Raw genomic sequence first — 22,421 nt, forward strand, 5'->3', positions numbered from 1 at the left:
ACTTTCAGAATAGACATTAGAATGTACTGAAATGATAGATTTTACTAGGGGAATTTTATTTAAACTATTTCTGAATTATGTACTATGAGGCTGAAGGCCACAGAATCTGTAGTCGGAATCTGAGTAGTGGAAAAAAAATTCATTGCTTAACTAAGTTACTGAAGGAGTGTGAAACGAAGACAGGGTAGCAGTGGGCAACCCTGCTTCGTTACAGGTTTAGGAAAAGAGGTACATTTCAGAAAAGTCGTCCAGAACCACAGATGAGGGGAGACTTACCAGAAGGGATGAGAAAGAAAGACATCGTTAGGATTGCACCAGATGAGATTCGAAAACCTGAGAGCCTAAAGGGGATAGGCGGGGTATTATGCAAGACAGAGATTACTGCTTAAACATTATGCATGGGATAATAAGAGTGAAAAGCTAAGTGCATTGTATGTAGTAGAGGTGGGAGGGGGTCAGCAAAAAGTAGAGAAGTTAGGAAATGAAAGATGTAAAATACTAAAACAGGATAAAGAAAGTAGTGGTTACTGTGGAAAAAAAGCTGAGACTCAGAAATTAACGTAACGTAAGGCCAGCTGGACGGCGAGAACCAAGGACATGTTGTAATGCTAGTTCCCACCTGCAGAGTTCTGAGAAACTGGTGTCTGGGAGAAGAATCCAGATGGCGCGTCTGGTGAGACAGGCACTGAGGTAATGACTGCCATGTTGTAGAGGATGCTGTGCAACAGGATATCACATGTTGCCAGGATACACCCTCTGTCTAAATTTGGTGATAGTCATGCCGATGTAAAACGTCGAACAGCGATTACATAACAGCTGGTATGATGTGTCGTTTCACAGGTGGCTCTCCCATTGATAGTGTATGTTACGCCAGTTACAGGGCTGGTATACGTGATGGTAGGGCGGTGTGTAGGGCAAGTCTTGCAGTGGGGTGGTCACAGGGGTAGGAGCCAGGGATAGAGAGGTGGGTGCAGAAGGAGCATAGGGTCTGACAAGAATATGGCAGAGATTGGGAGGGCGACAGAAAGCTATCCTAGGTGTGGTGGGCAAACTCTCGGACAAAATGATCTCGTATCCAGGCACGAGTTTGGGAAGTAATGGCCTTGTTGAAGTAGCTGATTAATACATTCAAGACCAACAAATGGAATGTATTAATCGTCTACTTTGAGAAGGTCACGGCTTCCTAAAATCGTGCATGCTCTAAAACACGACTGTCATGGCGCTGAGAGACCTGTCAGTTGTCTGGACAATACTTCCAACATTTCTTCCAAACACTGGATTTCTGCTCTGATTGTAGGATTGTAATGCTTTTGTAAGTGAGTAATTTCCATTTTTATGTACTGTATCTTTTCTTTTAATTACATAAATGACAAGAAATTAAAAAAAGTTGCATTGGCTTTACAGGACTGTTATTGAAGAATTTCGAAAGCAGTTTTTCCCCAATAGACACCCAGCATTTGATGGGAGAAAGAACTTAGTTGCTTCAAGCTATCTTCCACATCTTCCGCCAGGTGAAGAAGTAAGTGCTAGTTTTGTTTGCTGTTACTGCATTGCTCTGATTGTCTGTTTAAATTGGGGGGGGGGGGGGGGGGGATTCTTAAAACTATTTAAAGTCTGATGTAATACAGCTGTGGCAGAGGAAAGCAAAAGAAATTGTCATAATTTTGGTGGGTCATTTCATGCCTGCTACTTAAGATTTTATTCAGATTTGTATGTAGCTGCCTATACTTGTTGCTGTGAAGTCCACAAGTTTATAGTACACATTACGCATTACTTAGCAGTCATTAGACCCTAAGTCAAAATTTGCAACTAGAACGCAAAAGTTTGTCTCTTTCAACTTGATCTGTTTCATTGAATAGTTGAGCTACATTCCTGAGAGTTTGTACACTAGTTAAGCAGTTCAGAAAGTATAAAACTGTCATTAGTTTTGATGTAGTATTTAGTGCACCAGTATCATTCAAATATGTCAAATTTCATTGTAAGAAAAAAGTTTAGAAAGGGCAGGTATTTCCAGAAGTAATTGTCATAGAACACTCTGCTTTTGGGTGTTTCTTCTCGATTACTTCCTCTGTGGGATTTATGAAATTTATCTTCCCAGAATGTGCAATTGTTGTTCCAGAAAATTTCTTCCCTGGTATTTAGCCATCTTTGATCCCACATAAAGCACATTTCTGCCAATGTTGAGTAAACATTGGGTAGAAACTGCACTTCTGGCAAGCTGGAATTTCTCAGGTTGCCTAAAGTCAGCTCCCATCTGACACATATTGACTTTAAGTCAAGTACAGAATTGAAATTACTGCATGAGGTTTCAGCCAAACAAAAGGCACTTACGTTAGCACTAAGATGTGCAGCTTGTGACAAAAGACCGTTTCTTCTTAATTGTGAAGCATCACTGCTCTTAAAATATAAAATTCTACATAGTTGCTACTCACCAAATAGCGGAGATGCAGAGTCACAGATATACATCCCCCTGTGGGTCCGGGAGTTAGAATAGGCCCGAGGTATTCCTGCCTGTCGTACGAGGTGACTAACAGGAGTTTCACACATTTCGGCCTTTGTGATGGTCCCGTGTAGGGTTGGACCTCCATTCTTCAAAATTTTCCTGAAGAGTCAGCTAATTGGCGAAGAGTGCCTTACAAGGTGCATCGTGTCCATCGTGCATTGAGCCCACTTTCTCGTCGTTGAATTGCAGTCCAGCCCAGCCTCCATCTCTTGAGTGAGGATACCTTCCTGGTTGTGTTTTCCACCATGCACTATGCAGTGTAGATTTCTGTGTCGACAATGACCGTGGACTTCTTTGCACCTGATATCCAGCGCAGTAGCCAGTCCGTTGTGGTGGGGCCGCCATGTACCCTGTTGGTTGTAGTCCCCTGACCACACAGGGATCGCTCTGCTGATTCCTGCGCCGTTACCTCCCCACATACGCTAAGGGGTAGATGCCCATGCCCCTGGGGCATCGGGAATCCTGGCAATGGCCATCCTGCCAGGTGGCCTCTGCTGCGGCTGGGTGGCGCCCGTGGGGAGGGCTCCTGGTCAGAGTGGGTGGCATCAGGGCGGATGACACGTGATGAAGCGTAGTCCATCATTTCTTGCTGGCAGTGAAACACCAGCAGTCTCAAGGCGATCATGAGCTCAATGCAATGCACAGAAGTACAACCCCAAATCGTTCCCCTCGCTGGCCATACCATGAGAGGAACGTCAGGCTAAGGATGGCAGCGGATCTTATTCGCCCCGGTACCTTGTATGTTCGAGAGCTGATGGGGAATCTTTAATGACGATAAAGCCTCAGTTTTTTGTTGAGCATTTAGAGGACAAGTTCGGGGAGATGGAGGGTTTGTCCAAAATGAGATCTGGATCAGTCTTGATCAAAACAGCATCCTCTGCCCAGTCACGGGAGTTACTCGCGTGTTACAAGCTGGGCAATGTTTCTGTAACCATCATGCCCCATAAGAGCTTAAATATGGCCCAGTGTATCATATTTCACAGAGACCTTCTTTTGCAGTCCGACGATGAGCTGTGCGCCTGTTAGAGTGGGGAGGTGTTCATTTCGTCCAGCGTGTCCACCGGGGTCCGAAGGATAATCAGGTTGCCACCAGTGCCTTCACCTTGTCCTTGGAGGGTAATACATTGCTGGAGAAGGTCAAGGTGATGGTCTACCGGTGTGATGTAGAGCCCTATATCCCTCCTCCGATGTGGTGCTTTAAGTGCTGGAAGTTCAGCCATACGTCTTCCTGCTGTACATCCGGTGTCACATGCTGAGATTGCGGATGCCCATCACATCCCAATACTCCATGTGCCCCACCTCCCATCTGTGTCAACTGAAGAGTGCACTATTTGCCTTGCTCACCTGACTGCAAGATTCTGCAGAAAGAAAGGAAAATCATGGGGTACAAGACCCTGGACCAACTGACCTACACTGAGGCTAAGAGAAAATTTGAAAGCCTGCATCCTGTGCATATGACATTGTCTTACACCGCTGCTACAACAGTTCTGGCACCATCAGCTCTGCCAACCCAGTTCACCTCTCAGAGCCAGAAGACTGCACCTGCCCCATTCATGGTGGGGGGCATTTCCCTCCCTGTTGCTTCCGCACCACCTACTTCAGGAGCAACACCCCCCCACCCCCTCAACAATCGGGGATGTCCGTCCCCACTTCTAAGCTGGAGAACCATAAGTCTTCTTTGGCTTCTCTTGCTAGGAAGGGTCCCTTGGGTCGCTCCCTTCCCAGGTTTCCGCTAGTGGGAAAGATGACAGCCACCAGTGGCTGAAGAGCCCAAAAGCAGCTGGTCATAGGGCTTCATGCTTATCCTCAGTCCCAGAGACAGCCAGTGAAGTCTTCCCAGCCAGTCCCCCTTCAGGTCTGGGGATTAGAATAGGCCCGAGGTATTCCTGCCTGTCGTAAGAGGCGACTAAAAGGAGTCCCTCGCCCTCAAGGGGGTAGTTAGCGCCTGCGTCCGGAGACGGACGGTTCCACGACCTATATTTGCGGTCATTTTGGTTTTTCACTTCTTCTCGTTTCTTCCTTCCTTTGGTTGGTTCCTTTCTTTGTTCTTCTCCATCTCACTGTCTTCCTTACTCTTTCCCTTGCCTCCTCCTCCTTGCCTCCTCCTCCTTGCCTTCTCTGGTCTCCGCCTCGGCGTTTGAGACAGTCTGTCCTCTCTCTCCCTCTCTCTCTCTTCTTTTTCCTCTTCTTCCTTCCTCCCTGTGCGCGCCTGAAGGCCGACCCACACGTTCGCACGCGTAGCCGGTGACGGGGTAACGCGTAATTCCCCGCCCTGGGTAGACAAGTAAGGCACACACGTACCCCCTGGTAAAGGCCAGGCCCAGGGAGGGGTGATTGCCTGAGCTGATACCTTCAGACCATGCCGATTGGTCCCTCCGTCTGTTTCTCGGGAGGTGTGACCTGAGGTGTAAACATTCACCTAAGGTGGGAGTGCCCTCTGAGAGGGTCCCCACAAGGAAGGAGCGCGACATCGGAGACGCTGGCAATCATGGGGGATTCCTCCGCAGTGGATTTCTCTTCTTCTTCTCTCTCGACCTCTGCCCATAAACGGAAACTTGACCAGCCACCAGTGACAAAAGTACTACCGCCTGCCCCACAGTTCCTCGTAGTTTCTTGCTCTGAGGACAGCAAGGATTTTTCCTCTGTCAACCCTTTCGTTATCCAGAAGGGTGTAGATGCCATAGCCGGATCTGTCAAGTCGTGTACCAGGTTGCGTAATGGTACATTGTTACTAGAAACTGAGAGCGCCTTTCAGGCACAAAAACTGCTTCCGGCCACACTACTGTACACGTTCCCTGTCCTGGTGGAGGCTCACCGCACTTTGAATTCATCTCGTGGTGTGGTATATACTCGATCACTCGACGGATTGACTGACAAGGAGATTCAGTCTTTCCTCGCTGAGCAGGGTGTGACGGCTGTCCATAGGGTCATGAAAAAGGTCAACAATGACCTTGTACCGACCCGGACACTTTTCTTGACCTTTGATAGTGTTCAGCTGCCGTCGCATAGCAAAGCGGGCTACGAGGTTATTTCTGTTCGCCCCTATGTCCTGACACCTACGCGCTGCTACCAGTGTCAGCGTTTTAATCACACTCGCCAGTCTTGTTCCAATGCGGCTAAATGTGTCACTTGTGGCAGGGATGCCCATGAGGGTGACCGTCCACCTCCGTCTCCTCGTTGTGTGAACTGTCAGGGTGACCATGCAGCGTCCTCCTGCGACTGTCCCATCTACAAGGAAGAACGCTGTATCCAAGAAATTCGGGTCAAAGAGAAAGTGTCCACCTCGGCTGCTCGCAAGCTATTCGCTAGTAGGAAGCCCACGCTGCTCCCAGCGGGAAAATACAGTACTGTCCTTGCCTCTCCTCGGACTACCAGGGAGGTGGCGATGCAGACATGCGATCTGACCTTCAGCACCATGGTCATCCGTTCGTCCAGTGCTAAGATCGCACGGTCGACGTCTCCTCTTCCTCCCGTCACCCCTCCAACTCAAGCACCTTCATCAGCTTCTGCCAAGACGAAGACCCAGAAGTCAGATGCACGGGCCTTCAAGAAGGAACCGTCCCAGCCGTCGACCAGTACTTCCACTAAAAGACCTTCCAAGAAGGCTCATTGGAAGCACAGTTCTCCTTCTCCGCCACGGCGCATTTCTTCTCCTGCGCCACCCAGCGGTTGCCGCCCCAGGCCGTCATCCGTTTCGCCTGGCCGCACCGCTGGTAGCCAAACATCTGGCCGTCCACCGGCGGAGGAAGCTCCTCCTCCCGGCCATCTTAACGAGATGGCAGATGAACGCATAGAACCGGTGGATGATGACTGTCCGCCTACTGATAGCGGCGGAAGTACTCGCTCGAAGCCAGGCCCTCAGCGGCCGTCGAGGTGACCCCTTCTTGCTTCTCCTTTTTCTTTTTCTTCTCACGATGGCACTTATTCACTGGAATATTCGCAGCATTCGCTCCAACCGAGACGACTTGAAGTTGCTGCTCCGCTTGCACCGTCCGCACGTCGTAGCCCTCCAGGAAACGAAGCTACGCTCATGCGATCACATTGCCTTGGCACCCCTTGGAGGGGTTATGTTGCTGGTCCGGGATGATATTTACTACGATCCCATCACATTGCACACCGGCCTGCAGGCAGTTGCCGTCCGAATTACTCTCCCCACTTTTGCATGTTCTATTTGTACCGTTTACACTCCATCGTCGTCTGCCGTTACCAGGGCAGACATGATGCAAATTGTTGCTCAGCTACCTGCACCATTTTTGTTAACTGGAGACTTCAATGCCCACCACCCCCTTTGGGGCTCTCCAGCATACTGCCCGAGGGGCTCCCTGTTAGCAGACCTTTTCAACCAGCTCAATCTTGTCTGCCTCAATACTGGCGCCCCTACTTTTCTTTCGGACACATCTCACACCTATTCCCATTTAGACCTCTCTATATGTACTACCCAACTTGCACGCCGGTTTGAGTGGTATGCCCTTTCTTATACATATTTGAGCGACCACTTCCCGTGTGTCATCCATCTCCTGCATCATACCCCCTCTCCGTGCTCAGCTAGTTGGAATGTCTCTAAAGAATACTGGGGGCTCTTCTCTTCCAGGGCGACCTTTCAGTATCAAACCTTCACAAGCTGCGATAGTCAGGTTGCACACCTCAAGGAAGTCATTCTCACTGCTGCTGAATATTCCATCCCTCACACTACTTCTTCTCCACGTCACGTACCGGTCGCGTGGTGGACCGCAGCATGTAGAGACGCTTTACATGCTCGTCGACGTGCTTTACGCACGTTTAAACGCCACCCTACAGTGGCGAACTGTATCACTTACAAACGATTAAGTGCGCAGTGCCGTCGTATTATTAAAGAAAGCAAGAAAGCCAGCTGGGCTGCTTTCACAAGCACCTTCAACAGTTTTACTCCTTCTTCTGTTGTCTGGGGTAGCCTGCGCCGTCTATCTGGCACTAAGGTCCACTCACCAGTTTCTGGCTTGACGGTCGCGAATGACGTCCTTGTGGCCCCTGAGGATGTCTCCAATGCCTTCGGCTGCTTTTTCGCAGAGGTTTTGAGCTCCGCTCATTACCACCCTGCCTTCCTCCCCCGATAACAGGCAGAGGAGGCTAGGCCACCTAACTTCCGCTCCTCGAATCGTGAAAGTTATAATGCTCCTTTCACCATGCGGGAACTCGAAAATGCACTTGCCCGGTCACGGTCCTCCGCTCCAGGGCCTGATTCTATTCATATTCAGATGCTGAAGAACCTTTCTCCTGCGGTTAAAGGTTTCCTTCTTCGTACTTATAATCGCATCTGGATTGAGGGACATGTTCCCGCATGCTGGCGCGAGTCTATTGTTGTACCGATTCCTAAGCCGGGGAAGGACAAGCACTTGCCTTCCAGTTATCAACCCATCTCGCTTACCAGCTGTGTCTGTAAGGTGATGGAGCGAATGGTTAACTCTTGTTTGGTTTGGCTGCTCGAATTTCGACGCCTACTTACCAATGTACAACGTGGATTTCGTAGGCGCTGCTCTGCTGTTGACCATCTGGTTACCTTGTCGACCTTCATTATGAATAACTTCTTGCAGAAGCGCCCGACCATGGCTGTGTTCTTTGATTTGGAGAAGGCTTACGACACCTGTTGGAGGGCGGGCATTCTCCGCACCATGCATACGTGGGGCCTTCGCGGTCGCCTCCCTCTTTTTATTCGTTCCTTTTTAATGGATCGACAGTTCAGGGAATGTGTGGGTTCTGTCCTGTCGGACACCTTTCGCCAGGAGAATGGGGTGCCACAGGGCTCAGTTTCGAGCGTCTCTCTCTTCGCAATAGCGATCAATCCAATAATGGATTGCCTCCCAGCTGATGTATCAGGCTCCCTTTTCATGGACGATTTTACCATCTATTGCAGTGTGCAGCGTACATGTTTCCTGGAGCGCTGTCTTCAGTGTTCTCTTGACCATCTTTATTCCTGGAGTGTCGCCAATGGCTTCCGTTTTTCTGCCGAGATGACGGTCTGTATTAACTTCTGGCGCTACAAAGAGTTTCTCCCACCGTCCTTACGACTCTGTCCCGTTGCTCTCCCATTCGTGCAGACAACAAAATTTTTAGGTCTTACATTTGACAGGAAACTTAGCTGGTCTCCACATGTCTTATTTGGCTGCCCATTGTACCCGTTCTCTAAATGTCCTCCGTGTTCTCAGTGGTATGTCGTGGGGATCGAACCGTCCTACTTCGCCTATATCGGTCGATCGTCCGCTCAAAGCCTGATTATGGGAGCTTCGTATACTCCTCTGCACGGCCGTCCATCTTACGCCACCTCAACTCCATACAACATCGGGGTTTACGTCTTGCGATCGGAGCATTTTATACTAGTCCCATCAAGAGTCTTCATGCTGAAGCCGGTGAATTGCCACTGCCCTACCGGCGCGATATACTGCTTTGTCAGTATGCTTGTCGGCTACTGTCAATGCCCGACCACCTGTCTTATCGTTCCTTTTTTGACGACTCCCTCGATCGTCAATACGGGTTGTATGTCTCTGCCCTGCTACCCCCTGGAGTTCGTTTTTGTCGCCTCCTTCAACACCTTGATTTTTCACTCCCTGCAACCTTTAGAGTGGGCGAGAGCCACACGCCACCTTGGCTCCAGGCTGTACAACTATTTATTTAGTTATCGAATGATCCTCGTATGTCTGAATGAGGCCACGAGGCCCTTTCCTGGCACAATAAAATCAACTGCCTTTCAATGGCTGTCTGTTCTGTCCAGTATTCCTTCTGTGTTTCAAGAGAAAAAGCAGACCTGCTGCTAATTCTTATGAAGGCAGAGTTCCATGACAATTCAGTTCTCAGGAACATTCCTCTGTATAAACCAGGTGTGGATCTGAAGACACAAATCACCCTGGGTCGATCTTGGAGTTCAGTGATTTTTAGTGTCTCTGAGTAGAGGAAAAAACAATGAAATGAACAAACACCTGAGAATTCTCACCTAATTTAAAACCCAATAACGAAAGTTGTAAGGTTTATTATCAGAAATGGTAGAGACTTGACTACGTCCGAACACGACAGAAATACGGCCACATCTTGAGGTAGAATTATTTTAAAAGTGCTGCATGTAACTGTGGCGTGGAGGAGCAGAAAAGGAGACATATTGTAGAGAGCTGCCTACTCCATGCTTTTGATGGAGCTCTGATAGACTTGCACAAAGTGATAGTGCTGTGATCTGCTTGCTGAATTTAAACATTGACATGTAAATCCATTGTGCATGTATATTTCAATGTACTGTTATTTGATGGTGGTTGCTGTCTTTGTGTCCTATTATAAATTCTTAATGCTCTCCTCTTTTTTTCTAGTTTGTTAGGCAGGTAACAGTCACAGACGAAGAAAGAGACGCGAAAAAAGACTTCACAGTCAAAGTGAAGTTAGTCAATGAAATTGATTTGACTTGCCTGGAACGTTACATGGAAGAGGGATATAACCTAGATTTGCCACAAAAAGCTATTCAGATGCTGGATATTGTGATACGGAATGCACCGGCACAGCGGTAAAGTATTATTGTTGTTATTGCATAATTACAGATGAAAATATTTCTGTGTGAATTACATGGCCACATTAACTGTCCAATATTTGCATTTTCTATGAACAAAAAAACCAGTATTATTATGAATGCAGTTAAAAAATTGTTTATAACAGCAGTAACAAAATGTAAGTTTTCAGGTGAAAATATTTACTTCGTTTTAGGGCGTACTGCCATTTATATAAAAAATGTAGTGCCGCCTCACACAGGTCCTGTTTAGATACCTAAACGTTTCACTGACACCATTTAGACCTCAGTGATATCGAGTGTGGTGCTGTGTGGCTCACTGTGCCTCAGTGTGCTGTTGCACATGGTGCATGTTGCTGATACCTGCCTTTAGATTGCTCTTGGTAATGGAACAGCAGCTCTGAAATGTTGAATTCAGTGTTCGTATTTGTGAAGTAGGGTAATGTAAACACCGTGCCATTTTGTTTGTTTGATACTGTATTGCAAAATGCCTGTACTCACGTAAAGGTGCTTAAAGCTGATTGAAGTTCACGATATAGCACTCGTATTTTGTCTCGAGTGAAAATCTGATTCCAGAAATGTTGACAATTATGGTAATTAAAGTGACTGTTCAATAGAGCCTATTAATATATCTTCAGAGCAATATTTCTGTACTGTTACTGGTAACTGAGTTCAGTCTTGTAGAGTGTGGTGTCTGGGCTGTGGAAAGTAGTAGATGGTGTACATTTTATTAGTGTAGTACAAGAAAATGATGTTAAATAATAGTATTGTGTAACACTCCTAAAACTTTAATTTTATGAATTTCTGTGAAGACTACACAATGTGGTGGTGGTGGTGGTGGTGGTGGTGGTTGTTGTTGTTGTCTGTCAAATTTTTCAGTGCTTCACTATTTCAGCTCTCTCAGCATTCAGGATCGTGCTGTTCAGACCAGGAGGTGAGATTTAGTTCTATATTTGTCAGTGACCTAGGAGAAAATAGTTTTACGGATGACAAAATTAAATTAATTCTGTGCCAGGTGTGGGTTACAGCACATAATAAAATTAAGAAAATCAGTGGGGAGCATTGATGGAAATGAGTTTGCCTAAATGCAAGAGACTTCAGGTTTAAATTTTCCGTAGATGAAGAGTATGTAGATGGAGTAAATCTAACATAGTACATCTGAAGTTTTATGTTAGTCATCTCATAAGTTGTTGTTGTTGTTGTTGTTGTGGTGGTGGTGGTGGTGGTGGTGGTGGTGGTGGTGGTCTTCAGTCCTGAGACTGGCTTGATGCAGCTCTCCATGCTACTCTATCCTGTGCAAGCTTCTTCATCTCCCAGTACTTACTGCAACCTACATCCTTCTGAATCTGCTTAGTGTATTCATCTCTTGGTCTCCCTCTACGATTTTTACCCTCCACGCTGCCCCCCAATGCTAAATTGGTGATCCCTTGATGCCTCAACACGTGTCCTACCAACTGATCCCTTCTTTTAGTCAAGTTGTGCCACAAACTCCTCTTCTCCCCAATTCTATTCAATACCTCCTCATTAGCTATGTGATCTACACATCTGATCTTCAGCATTCTTCTGTAGCACCACATTTCGAAAGCTTCTATTCTCTTCTTGTCTAAACCATTCATCATCCATGTATCACTTCCATAAATGGCTACACTCCATACAAATACTTTCAGAAACGACTTCCTGACACTTAAATCTATACTCGATGTTAACAAATTTCTCTTCTTCAGAAACTCTTTCCTTGCCATTGCCAGTCTACATTTTATATCCTCAATACTTTGACCATCATCAGTTATTTTGCTCCCCAAATAGCAAAACTCCTTTACTACTTTAAGTGTCTCATTTCCTAATCTAATTCCCTCAGCATCACCCGACTTAGACTACATACCATTATCCTCGTTTTGTTTTTGTTGATGCTCATCTTATATACGCCTTTAAAGACACTGTCCATTCCATTCAACTGCTCTTCCAAGTCCTTTGCTGTCTCTGACAGAATTACAATGTCATCGGCAAACTTCAAAGTTTTTATTTCTTCTCCATAGATTTTAATACCTACTCCAAACTTTTCTTGTTTCCTTTACTGCTTGTTCAATATACAGATTGAATAGCATCGGGGAGAGGCTACAACCCTGTCTCACTCCCTTCCCAACCACTGCTTCCCTTTCATGTCCCTCGACTCTTATAACTGCCATCTGGTTTCTGTACAAATTGTAAGTAGCCTTTCGCTCCCTGTATTTTACACCTGCCCCCTTTAGAATTTGTGAGAGAGTACTCCAGTCAACATTGTCAGAAGCTTTCACTAAGTCTACAAATGCTAGAAACGTAGGTTTGCCTTTCCTTAATCTTTCTACTAAGATAAGTCGTAAGGTCAGTATTGCCTCACGTGTTCAAACATCTCTACAGAATCTAAACTGATCTTCCCTGAGGTCGGCTTCTACCAGTTTTTCCATTCGTCTGTAAAGAATTCGTGTTAGTATTTTGCAGCTATGACTTATTAAACTAATAGTTCGGTAATTTTCACATCTGTCAACACCTGCTTTCTTTGGAATTGGAATTATTATATTCTTCTTGAAGTCTGAGGGTATTTCGCCTGTTTCATACATCTTGCTCACCAGATGGTAGAGTTTTGTCAGGACTGGCTCTCCCAAGGCTGTCAGTAGTTCTAATGGAATGTTGTCTACTCCCGGGGCCTTGTTTAGACTCGGGTCTTTCAGTGCTCTGTCAAACTCTTCACGCAGTATCGTATCTCCCATTTCATCTTCATCTACATCCTCTTCCATTTCCATAATATTGTCCTCAAGTACATCGCCCTTGTATAGACCCTCTATATACTCCTTCCACCTTTCTGCTTTCCCTTCTTTGCTTAGAACTGGGTTTCTATCTGAGCCCTTGATATTCATATAAGTGGTTCTCTTTCCTCCAAAGGTCTGTTTAATTTTCCTGTAGGCAGTATCTATCTTACCCCTAGTGAGATAAGCCTCTACATTCTTACATTTGTCCTCTAGCCATCCCTGCTTAGCCATTTTGCACTTCCTGTTAATCTCATTTTTGAGACGTTTGTATTCCTTTTTGCCTGCTTCATTTACTGGGTTTGTATATTTTCTTCGTTCATCAATTAAATTCAGTATTTCTTCTGTTACCCAAGGATTTCTACTAGCCCTCATCTTTTTACCTACTTAATCCTCTGCTACCTTCACTACTTCATCCCTCAGACCTACCCATTCTTCTTCTACTGTGTTTCTTTCCACCATTCCTGTCAATTGTTCCCTTATGCTCTCCCTGAAACTCTCTACGACCTCTGGTTCTTTCAATTTATCCAGGTCCCATCTCCATAACTCCAACATTTTTGCAGTTTCTTCAGTGTTAATCTAAAGTTCATAACCAGTAAATTGTGGCCTGAGTCCACATCTGCCCCTGGAAATGTCTTACAATATAAAACCTGATTCTTAAATCTCTGTCTTACCATTATATAATCTGTCTGATACCTTCTAGTATCTCCAGGATTCTTCCATTTATACAACCTTCTTTTATGATTCTTGAACCAAGTGTTGGCTATGATTAAGTTATATTCTGTGCAAAATTCTACCAGGCGGCTTCCTCTTTCATTTCTCTCCCACAATCCATATTCACCTACTATATTTCCTTCTCTCCCTTTTCCTGCTCTCGAATTCCAATCACCCATGACTATTAAATTTTCGTCTCCCTTCACAATCTGAATAATTTCTTTTATCTCATCATACATTTCATCAATTTTTTCATCTGCAGAGCTAGTTGGCATACAAACTTGTACTACTGTAGTAGGCATGGGCTTCGTGTCTGTCTTGGCCACAATAATGCGTTCACTATGCTGTTCATAGTAGCTTACCCGCACTCCTATTTTCCTATTCATTATTAAACCTACTCCTGCATTACCCCTATTTGATTTTGTATTTATAACTCTGTATTCACCTGACCAGAAGTCTTGTTCCTCCTGCCACCAAACTTCACTAATTCCCACTATATCTAACTTTAACCTATCCATTTCCCTTTTTATATTTTCTAACCTACTTGCCCGATTAAGGGATCTAACATTCCATGCTCCGATCCGTAAAACGCCAGTTTTCTTTCTCCTGATAACGACGTCTCTTGAGTAGTCCCCGCCTGGAGATCAGACTATTTTATTTCCGGAATGTTGTAACCACAACGAATAGCGGGAACGCCTTGGGCTGCGGATTGGAGTCGCCCGGCGGGAAGCCAACCAGTGGTGGAGCACACACCACCTGGTAAACACAGGACGAGTCGGATGACAGACCAACGACAACTGACAACAACCGACCACAAATGAGCGACACAACAAGGAAGAGATAAACAACGGAGGCTTGTGGAAACCACAACACCAAACACCAAAGGTAAATCCACTCGGAACCAGAGCCAGGCAAATGTCAACAACGAGAAACGACCAGAACGCAGTACCGCTGAGATAGAAACGAAATCCAGAGTGAGTACCAGACTGGCTGGACTAGGGCAGAGTGGGTCCCTATATACGAAACCGGAGGGAGCGGCTATTGGCCGCTGTCTGCATGTGGCTTAGCGGTGGCGCCCTCACTGCGCGGAATAGCCGCCGCGGAGGCGGAGCCCTCTATGGGCTGACCATGTCCATTTGTTCTGCTGCATGTTCGACTTCGCGGCGGAAGGTACTAGATGGAATATTTTACCCAAGAGGACGCCATCATCATTTAACTGTAAAGTAAAGCTGCATGCCCTCAGGAAAAATTATGGCTGTAGTTTCCCCTTGCTTTCAGCCGTTCGCAGTACCAGCGCAGCAAGGCCATTTTGGTTAGTGTTACAAGGCCAGATCAGTCAATCATCCATACTGTTGCCCCTGCAACTACTGAAAAGGCTGCTGCCCCTCTTCAGGAACCACACGTTTGTCTCATAAATTAATGTTTAAAAAAGAGTATTACCTAAATGTGTGACAACACTGCCTAAACAATTAACCATCTTTTCTCTGTGTAGTGCAGATATCTAAGTGTTGTGCAATATGAGAAACACGACCACACCATAACACCATTGCTTCCAAATTTTACTGTTGACACTGCACACGCTGGCAGATGACATTCACTCGGCATTCGCCATACCCACACCCTGCCATTGGATCGCCACATTGTACCATGATTTTTCACGCCACACAATGTTTTTCCACTCTTCAATTGTTGAATGTTAATGCTCCTCATACCAAGGGAGGCGTTGTTTGGAATTTACCGGCATGATGTGTGGCTTACGAGCAATCACTCGACCATGAAATCAGTTTTTTCACCATCCGCCTAACTATCATAGTACTTGCAGTGGATCCTGATGCAGCTTGGAATTTCTGTGTGATGGTCTGGATAGAAGTCTGCCTATTACACATTACGACCCTCTTCAACAGTCGGCAGTCTCTGTCAGTCAGTAGAGAGGTCAGCCTGTACACATTTGTGCTGTACGTGTTCCTTCACGTTGACCACATTCGAAGTTTGTGAGTTCCCGCAGAGTGCCCATTCTGCTCTCTCTCTCTCTCTCTCTCTCTCTCACAATGTCTAATGGCTGCTGAGGTTGCTGATATGGAATACCTGGCAGCAGGTGGCAGCACAGTGCACTTAATATGAAAAACTTATGTTTCTGTGGTGTCCAGATGCTTTTGATCACACATTGTATATATGACCCTGTATTCACCTGACCAGAAGTCTTGTTCCTCATGCCACTGAATTTCACTAACTCTCACTGTATCTAACTTTAACCTATCCATTTCCCTTTTAAAATTTTGTAACGTACCTGCCTGATTAGGGGATCCGACATTCCATACCCCCAATCCGTATAATGCTGGTTTTCTTTCTCCTGATGATGACACCCTCCCGAGTAGTCCACACCAGGAGATCCTAATGGGTGATTATTTTATCTCTGGAACATTTTACCCAAGAAGTTGCCATAGTCGTTTAACCATGGAATAGAACTGCATTCCATCAGGAGAAATTATGTCTGTAGTTTCCCCTAGTTTTCTGGTGTTTTCAGTACCTGCTCAGCAAGGCTGTTTTGGTTGATTTTAAAAGGCCAAATCAGTCAAACATTAAGACTGTTGCCCACGCAAATATTGAAAAGGGTGCTGCCCATCTTCAGGAACCACATGTTTCTCTGGCCTCTCAACAGATAACACTCCGTCATGGTTGCACTACGGTACGGCTATCTGTATCTGTGAGGCACACATATCTCCCTAACAGTGGCAAGGTCCACCGTTTTTGGGGAAGGGGGGCTGTAAATATTATTATGGAGAAATGTCTTCTAGGATGGGAAACAAGCAATTAAGATGGCAACAGGGTGAAGACGTCCATGTGAGATACTTTGTAAAGGGTTCTAGTAAAGAATTGAGGATGAGTGCTATTCAGTCACACAGTTGGTTATGAGAATTACATTAATTTGTACGAGGGTTGGAACTTTAATTGTGGCAACTATTTATTTACAGCTCGTACAAACTATAGACGCATTTCAAAGTTTTACTGACCTTCAAAGTAGTCACCAGCATTGTGTATAACCCATTGCCAGCAATGTGGAAGTCGTACATCTACATCGGTACTCTGCAAATCACATTTAAGTGTCTGGCAGAGGGTTCATCGAACCACCTTCACAATTCTCTATTATTCCAGTCTCGTGTACTGTGTGGAAAGAACGAACACCTATATCTTTCCATATGAGCTCTGACTTCCCTTATCTTATCGTGGCGATTGTTTCTCCCTATGTAGGTCGGTGTCAAAAAAATATTTTCGCATTCAGAGGAGAAAGTTGGTGTTTGGAATTTTGTGAGAAGATCCCATTGCAAAGAAAACACCTTTCTTTTAATGATGTCCAGCCCAAATCCTGTATCATTTCTGTGACTCTCTCTCCAATATTTCGCGATAATACAAAAAGTGCTGCCTTTCTTTGAAGGATACTCTTAGCAGTGCCAGTTGTGTTCACAGTTCGAGTGGCGTGGTCCGTTGCTCGACGAATTTGTAGCAGTTCTGAAGCGAATGCCGTGAAGTGTTTCCTTCAGTGTAGAAATAGAGTTGAACTCACAAGGACTCAAGTCAGAGGAGTGCAGTAGGTGGTATAGCACTTAGCAGCCCCATCAGTCAAACAAATCAGTAACAGCTTGCACTGCACGTGCTTGGGTATTGTCCTGCAAAATGATGGTCAGGTCCTGCAGAAAGTGTCATCATTTGTCTCTATGCTGTTCATTTTTGGAACAAAACCTATGACCAGCTTAGAGACAGAAGTGATGACACGTTCTGCAGGACCTGACCATCATTTTGCACATACAGTGCAAGCTGTTACTGATTTGTTTGACTGATGGGGCTGCTAAGTGCTATACCACCTACTGCACTCCCCTGACTTAAGCCCTCGTAAGTTCAACTCGATTTCTAAACTGAAGGAAACACTTCACAACTTCGCTTCAGAACTGCTACAAATTCATCTGGCAATAGGTCGTGCTGCTCGAACTGTCAACATGTCTGGCACTGCTAAGTGTGTCGTAAGACTTCCACGTCACTAGCAATGGGTTATACACAATGCTGGTGACTACTTTGAAGGTCAGTAAAACATTGAAACGCGTATCTAGTTTGTGCGAGCTGTAAATAGATAGTTGCTACTATTAAAGTTCCAACCCTTGTATATTTTGGATGTTTCATGTTGTACACTGGGGCCACATTAGAATTGTGTGGTAGCAGATACCAGTGATGCTCCAGCCCATTCCTCTTTACTCTCGTCGGTAGTTTACCAGTTTTGGCTAAGTATGGAGTAGTCTTGGAAAGAAGCCTCAGGAAATGTCTGCACCATATAGCACTTCACACTGGTGTACGAGTAGCATATGGTCACTGTGTGTGCGTATGCGTGTACATGTGCGCACCACAAGAAACAATTTTGGGATTCTGAAAGTGCTAATCAGTGACACCAAAATCCTTTGTACAATATGAAATAAAGACTTTGGTGTGCAGTTACTGCCATGGATTGATCTTTGTCCACCAAACAATAACTTTTGATTCATACAATATACTGTAATCTTTTTTCAGAGGACTATAAACTATCAAAATCTTGAAATAAGACAGTCTTGGTTACAAATTGTTTAATCTATTTATTGGCAATGAAGCATTTCTCCCCTATGGGGTACCTGTAGACGAACATTAGAACTAATGTGGTGAGCCAACATCCATCCTTTAATGCTATCATATGGCATTAAGATAAAAATTATAAGGAAACACTGCCCTATCATTGTTAGGCAAATAAGACCACAAGACAAATAATACAAAGCCAAATGTGATCTGCCGTAAACACCATTGAGCATTGCATAGAGTGGACGAAATGTACATATATTGCAGTTGAGAACACAATGTCTGTCAGACCTCAAAGCCCGCCACACAAACTTTAGGATTTTTGTTGCTGCATTCACTTTTGTCACTGTTTAACATGAAAAAAATTTGTGTGCTGTGGTTGAGTCCATGATATAACTATAGATCCCCCTACAACTAGCTGGGTGAGTTCAGAGATCGGAGGAAGGTGAGACCAGACATCCTGTTATAGGGATTGTGCTTAGTAAAGCACTGCAGTGTTCAAACTAACCTTTGTTTTGGTAACAGCTTTACTTCTACATTTTTTTTAATATGTGTGGTTTCTATGCTCCGTCCATGTAAGGGGAGTGCTTTTAATACCATACTATTTTATGTTTACTACTAGCCTCAACTTGCACTTTTCCCCTCTATCCTGTCACTGTTTCCGAACACCTGGGGCTGTTGACTCACTTCTCTCCACTGTCCCCAGGACAGTGAAGCTTTAAAAGGCATCTAGACCAATGTTAGATGAGTTGTGGTATCTCTCGATCATCTTTTTGGTTTTGGTATGATTGACCACAACTCAATCATCTGTTCATAAGCTTACTACTGCCAACTGCAACTCTTGTCTGCTCAAAGTCTACCTGTGCCTGTGCAATCTCATGCTGACAGCCCATTTATGGAAGCAGAAATCTGTTTCGAATTTCGTGCTGCTGCTGTTGATTTCACTGCTGTTCAGATCTCATAAATATGTTGGTATCTGTTCTCAGAGGTATCTGAATGGATTGGTCTTTCACAGAACTGTGGAAATATTAATGCCATTCTTCAATGCTGATGAGTACCAATTTCATTAGCTGAAATATGGAATCCCATGTGCATTATTGTCATTGAAAGATGTCATTCCACTCCTGTCACTAAATGTAAGAGGGCTTTATGGAAGCCGAGGCTATTTACTCCAAACTCTTTCTTTTCTTGGCCAGTCCTATCCTACCTTGTTGATCATTCTCACAATTTATTATTATTATTATTATTATTATTATTATTATTATTATTATGGTCCAGTTGACTTCATCCTATGAGGGAATGATTGGGTGTTGAGGTAGCAACTTCATTGTATGAGGGCTATGCCGAAAGTTTTTAGCAGAATGTGTGTGAAAAAATTTACTTGCAAAAAAAACGTTTACAACTTTTCAAAATATTCTCTATTAGCATGTATACGTTTTTCCACTCTCTGAAATACATTTAGAAAATGTCAGTCCAGGCTTCTTTTGGGATGTCACTTAGTGCACTCTCATACACTGCAATGGCCTCTTCATCTGATGAAAACCGCTGCCCTCGAATTTTTTCCTTACCCTTAGGGAACAGAAAGAAGTCACAGAGGGCAAGTTCAGGTGAATAGGGGGGATGGGGTTACACTCGCACTTTTTCCTTCTCCAGGAAGTCCATCATTCTGGCCGCCCTGTGCGCAGATGCATTGTCGTGATGCAGCAGAAGGTGCCCACTCTTGGACTTCGGATGCTGTGACTTCCATGTGGCGATGACTTTTGGAAGACAATCGTTCACGTACCATTCAGCATTGACTGTACGACGTGTGTCCAAGGTCACAGATGTGAGAGTGCCCAATCTTTGTGAAAAACCTAGCCACAATCTTTTTTCCAGAGCTCCGACTTTGTCGAACTTTTGTGGGTGGTTCCTGCCCTGGAGAGCACCACACAGAAGACTGTCTCTTCGTTTCAGGGTCATAATGGTAGACCCACGTTTCATCACCTGTGACGATATTGTAAGTGTCTTGGGACTTCCCTCCATCGAATTTTTCGAGCATGAAACGACGCCAGTCCACTCTAGTCTCCTTTTGGCTTTCTGTGAGGGAATGTGGCACCCAAAGGGTACATCTCTTAGTAAGGCCTAAGTGGCTATGAACGATGGTCTGTGCTGCTGTTGATCCAATATTTAGGGTCCCTTCAGTGTCGCATAATGTAGGATGTGGATCTTCTTTGATCATTTTCCTCACAGCATCAATGTTTTCTGGCGTCTCAGCTGTTGCTGGCCGACCGGGACGAGGTTCATCTTCAATTGACTACCGACCCCTCGAAAACTCACGAAACCAATTTCCAACTGTGGCCCTAGAAGGGGAAGCTTCACCAAAAACGCGCAGCAAAGTAGTAGTGCATTCTTCGGCACTTAAACCCTTTTTATAATCGTGAAAAATCATGGCGCGAAAGTCGCGTGGCGACAGCTCCATCCTGCACCATCTCTGACTCAGAACAGCCTGTGCTTTCTTACCGCGCTGTGGGGGAATCACCGCAAGCCAGGGGCTGCGCGCGCACGTCCCAAGGTCAAAAAACATTGCTCTTTCGAATGAAAACAGCCCCATTGTCCTCCGCCTTACGGTTTATGGGCTGCTAAAAACTTTCGGCATAGCCCTTGTATACTGTATATGCTGAAGACACGTGTCTCTCTCTCTGACCTGTACCTGACTAAGGCCAGTAGACTTGTAACTTCAGGTAAATTGGTGCTAGATTTAGCCCTCATAGCAAACTTTGCTTCACGGGAAATAATATAGAGTCCTTTGGCTTACAGGTTACTTCCAATTGCATTATGATTATCAAGTCTTCAGACAATTAATGATTGCTAACAAACCTTGTACCAGCTTCTGTTGCTTCAGTATGGTCACCTACATAACCGACCTATCCTAGACTATTCTTCAGTATTAATTTTGTATGGCGTGTATACATATCATTAAATTATATTCTTTGATTGTGGAATCCATATTTGGAGGCCATCTGGTCATGGCCCAAAAACATTTGGCTGCAAGATGCTTGCTCCTTTCAGTCACTGCTACCTCAGCTGCTTGCAGTCACTACTCGGACACTGGGGACTTCAGAAATATCGCCCAAATAAACTAGTAGCAGTAGCTTTGGTAACATTAGATTATCCTTTGGTTAATTACCCTGAATAACTATGAACATAATTGTTGTGAGGAGCACTTGATACATCATACATGGTGTCATTTGTGAAGTAATTGATATCCTCACAAACTGACAGCTCATATAGTCAAAATTTAACATCAGATATGTGGTCAGTCAGTGTGGCTCTTAAGAGATTCATCAAGTATCTTGGAGAGGCAAAACCTTCCTACAGAATTATAGGCCAGATGAAAGATGGCAAAAATCCCAGTGTGGGGCAAGGTGCTGAGGCTATCAAAAGTGAGGCTATTTTTGAGATTTTGGATCTGTTTCAAAGATAAACTTCGATATCTTAGCCCAACTGTATATACTGGTAATTGCATCTTTACTGTCTGGGAGAGGTAAAGGCAGTGAGTTGTCAGTGTGTGGTCCATCTGCCTTTGACATTACAGTGTTTCTGTCATTTGCGTGTTATATGCCATCGTATGTTTCTCCCTAACTGCTCTATGGAATGTGACTTCAGATGTGATGTCCTAGATTTCCTAAGTAGGTGGCAGTTTCAGCAGGGTAATGATGTTCTCTGATCGATCTGCACTTTCTCCTCAGTTTTTCAGCATCAAAATGCAGTATTAGTCATTTATTGTTAGTGGTTCGCGTCTTCCATTACCATTTACACATTGTCACCCACCATGAGAGTTTTTCTTTCACCGCATCTCTCTGTCTTTTATTGAATTTTTCTCTCTGTCATCAATTCATCAATATCTCTCTCTCTCTCTCTCTCTCTCTCTCTCTCTCTGTCTGTGTGTGTGTGTGTGTGTGTGTGTGTGTGTGTGTGTGTGTGTGTGTGTGTAAAAGCATACACTGTGTATGTATGAATGTATTTATGTATGTTCGCGATCTCCTCTCAAACCCGTTTATTGATGTCAGCCAATTTTGCCAAACAAACAGCAAATCTCACACATATCAGCACTGTTATCAGCTCACTACTGTGACCGCACGAGTTACAGTCCTCATTGAGGATGACCCCTCACTCGTGGTTGATTGGGGAATTGTTTCAAGCTGTGGCAGACAGCGGAAGACTTCATGGTTGGCAAATCAGAAAACCTCCACAGTTCATACGATGAACAGGTTCCAGGCACTATCTATGGCTGACAAAGATCCTGGGGCAGATGCAGTCACTCTCCTTC

The 22,421-nt window shown here is 44.9% G+C and overlaps 1 protein-coding gene across 1 annotated transcript in view; it reads left to right on the forward strand.

Annotated features, from left to right (window-relative positions):
- Nucleotides 1-22,421, forward strand: part of LOC124711135 (protein argonaute-2) — a 266,005-nt gene that overhangs the window by 114,769 nt on the left and 128,815 nt on the right. Inside the window, exons 7-8 of the mRNA XM_047241028.1 lie at nucleotides 1,405-1,519; nucleotides 9,832-10,022. Coding sequence (XP_047096984.1) covers nucleotides 1,405-1,519; nucleotides 9,832-10,022 — 306 coding nt within the window. The remainder of the gene's footprint in view (nucleotides 1-1,404; nucleotides 1,520-9,831; nucleotides 10,023-22,421) is intronic.

Source organism: Schistocerca piceifrons, chromosome 8 (assembly GCF_021461385.2).
Source record: "Schistocerca piceifrons isolate TAMUIC-IGC-003096 chromosome 8, iqSchPice1.1, whole genome shotgun sequence".
NCBI lineage: Eukaryota > Metazoa > Arthropoda > Insecta > Orthoptera > Acrididae > Schistocerca > Schistocerca piceifrons.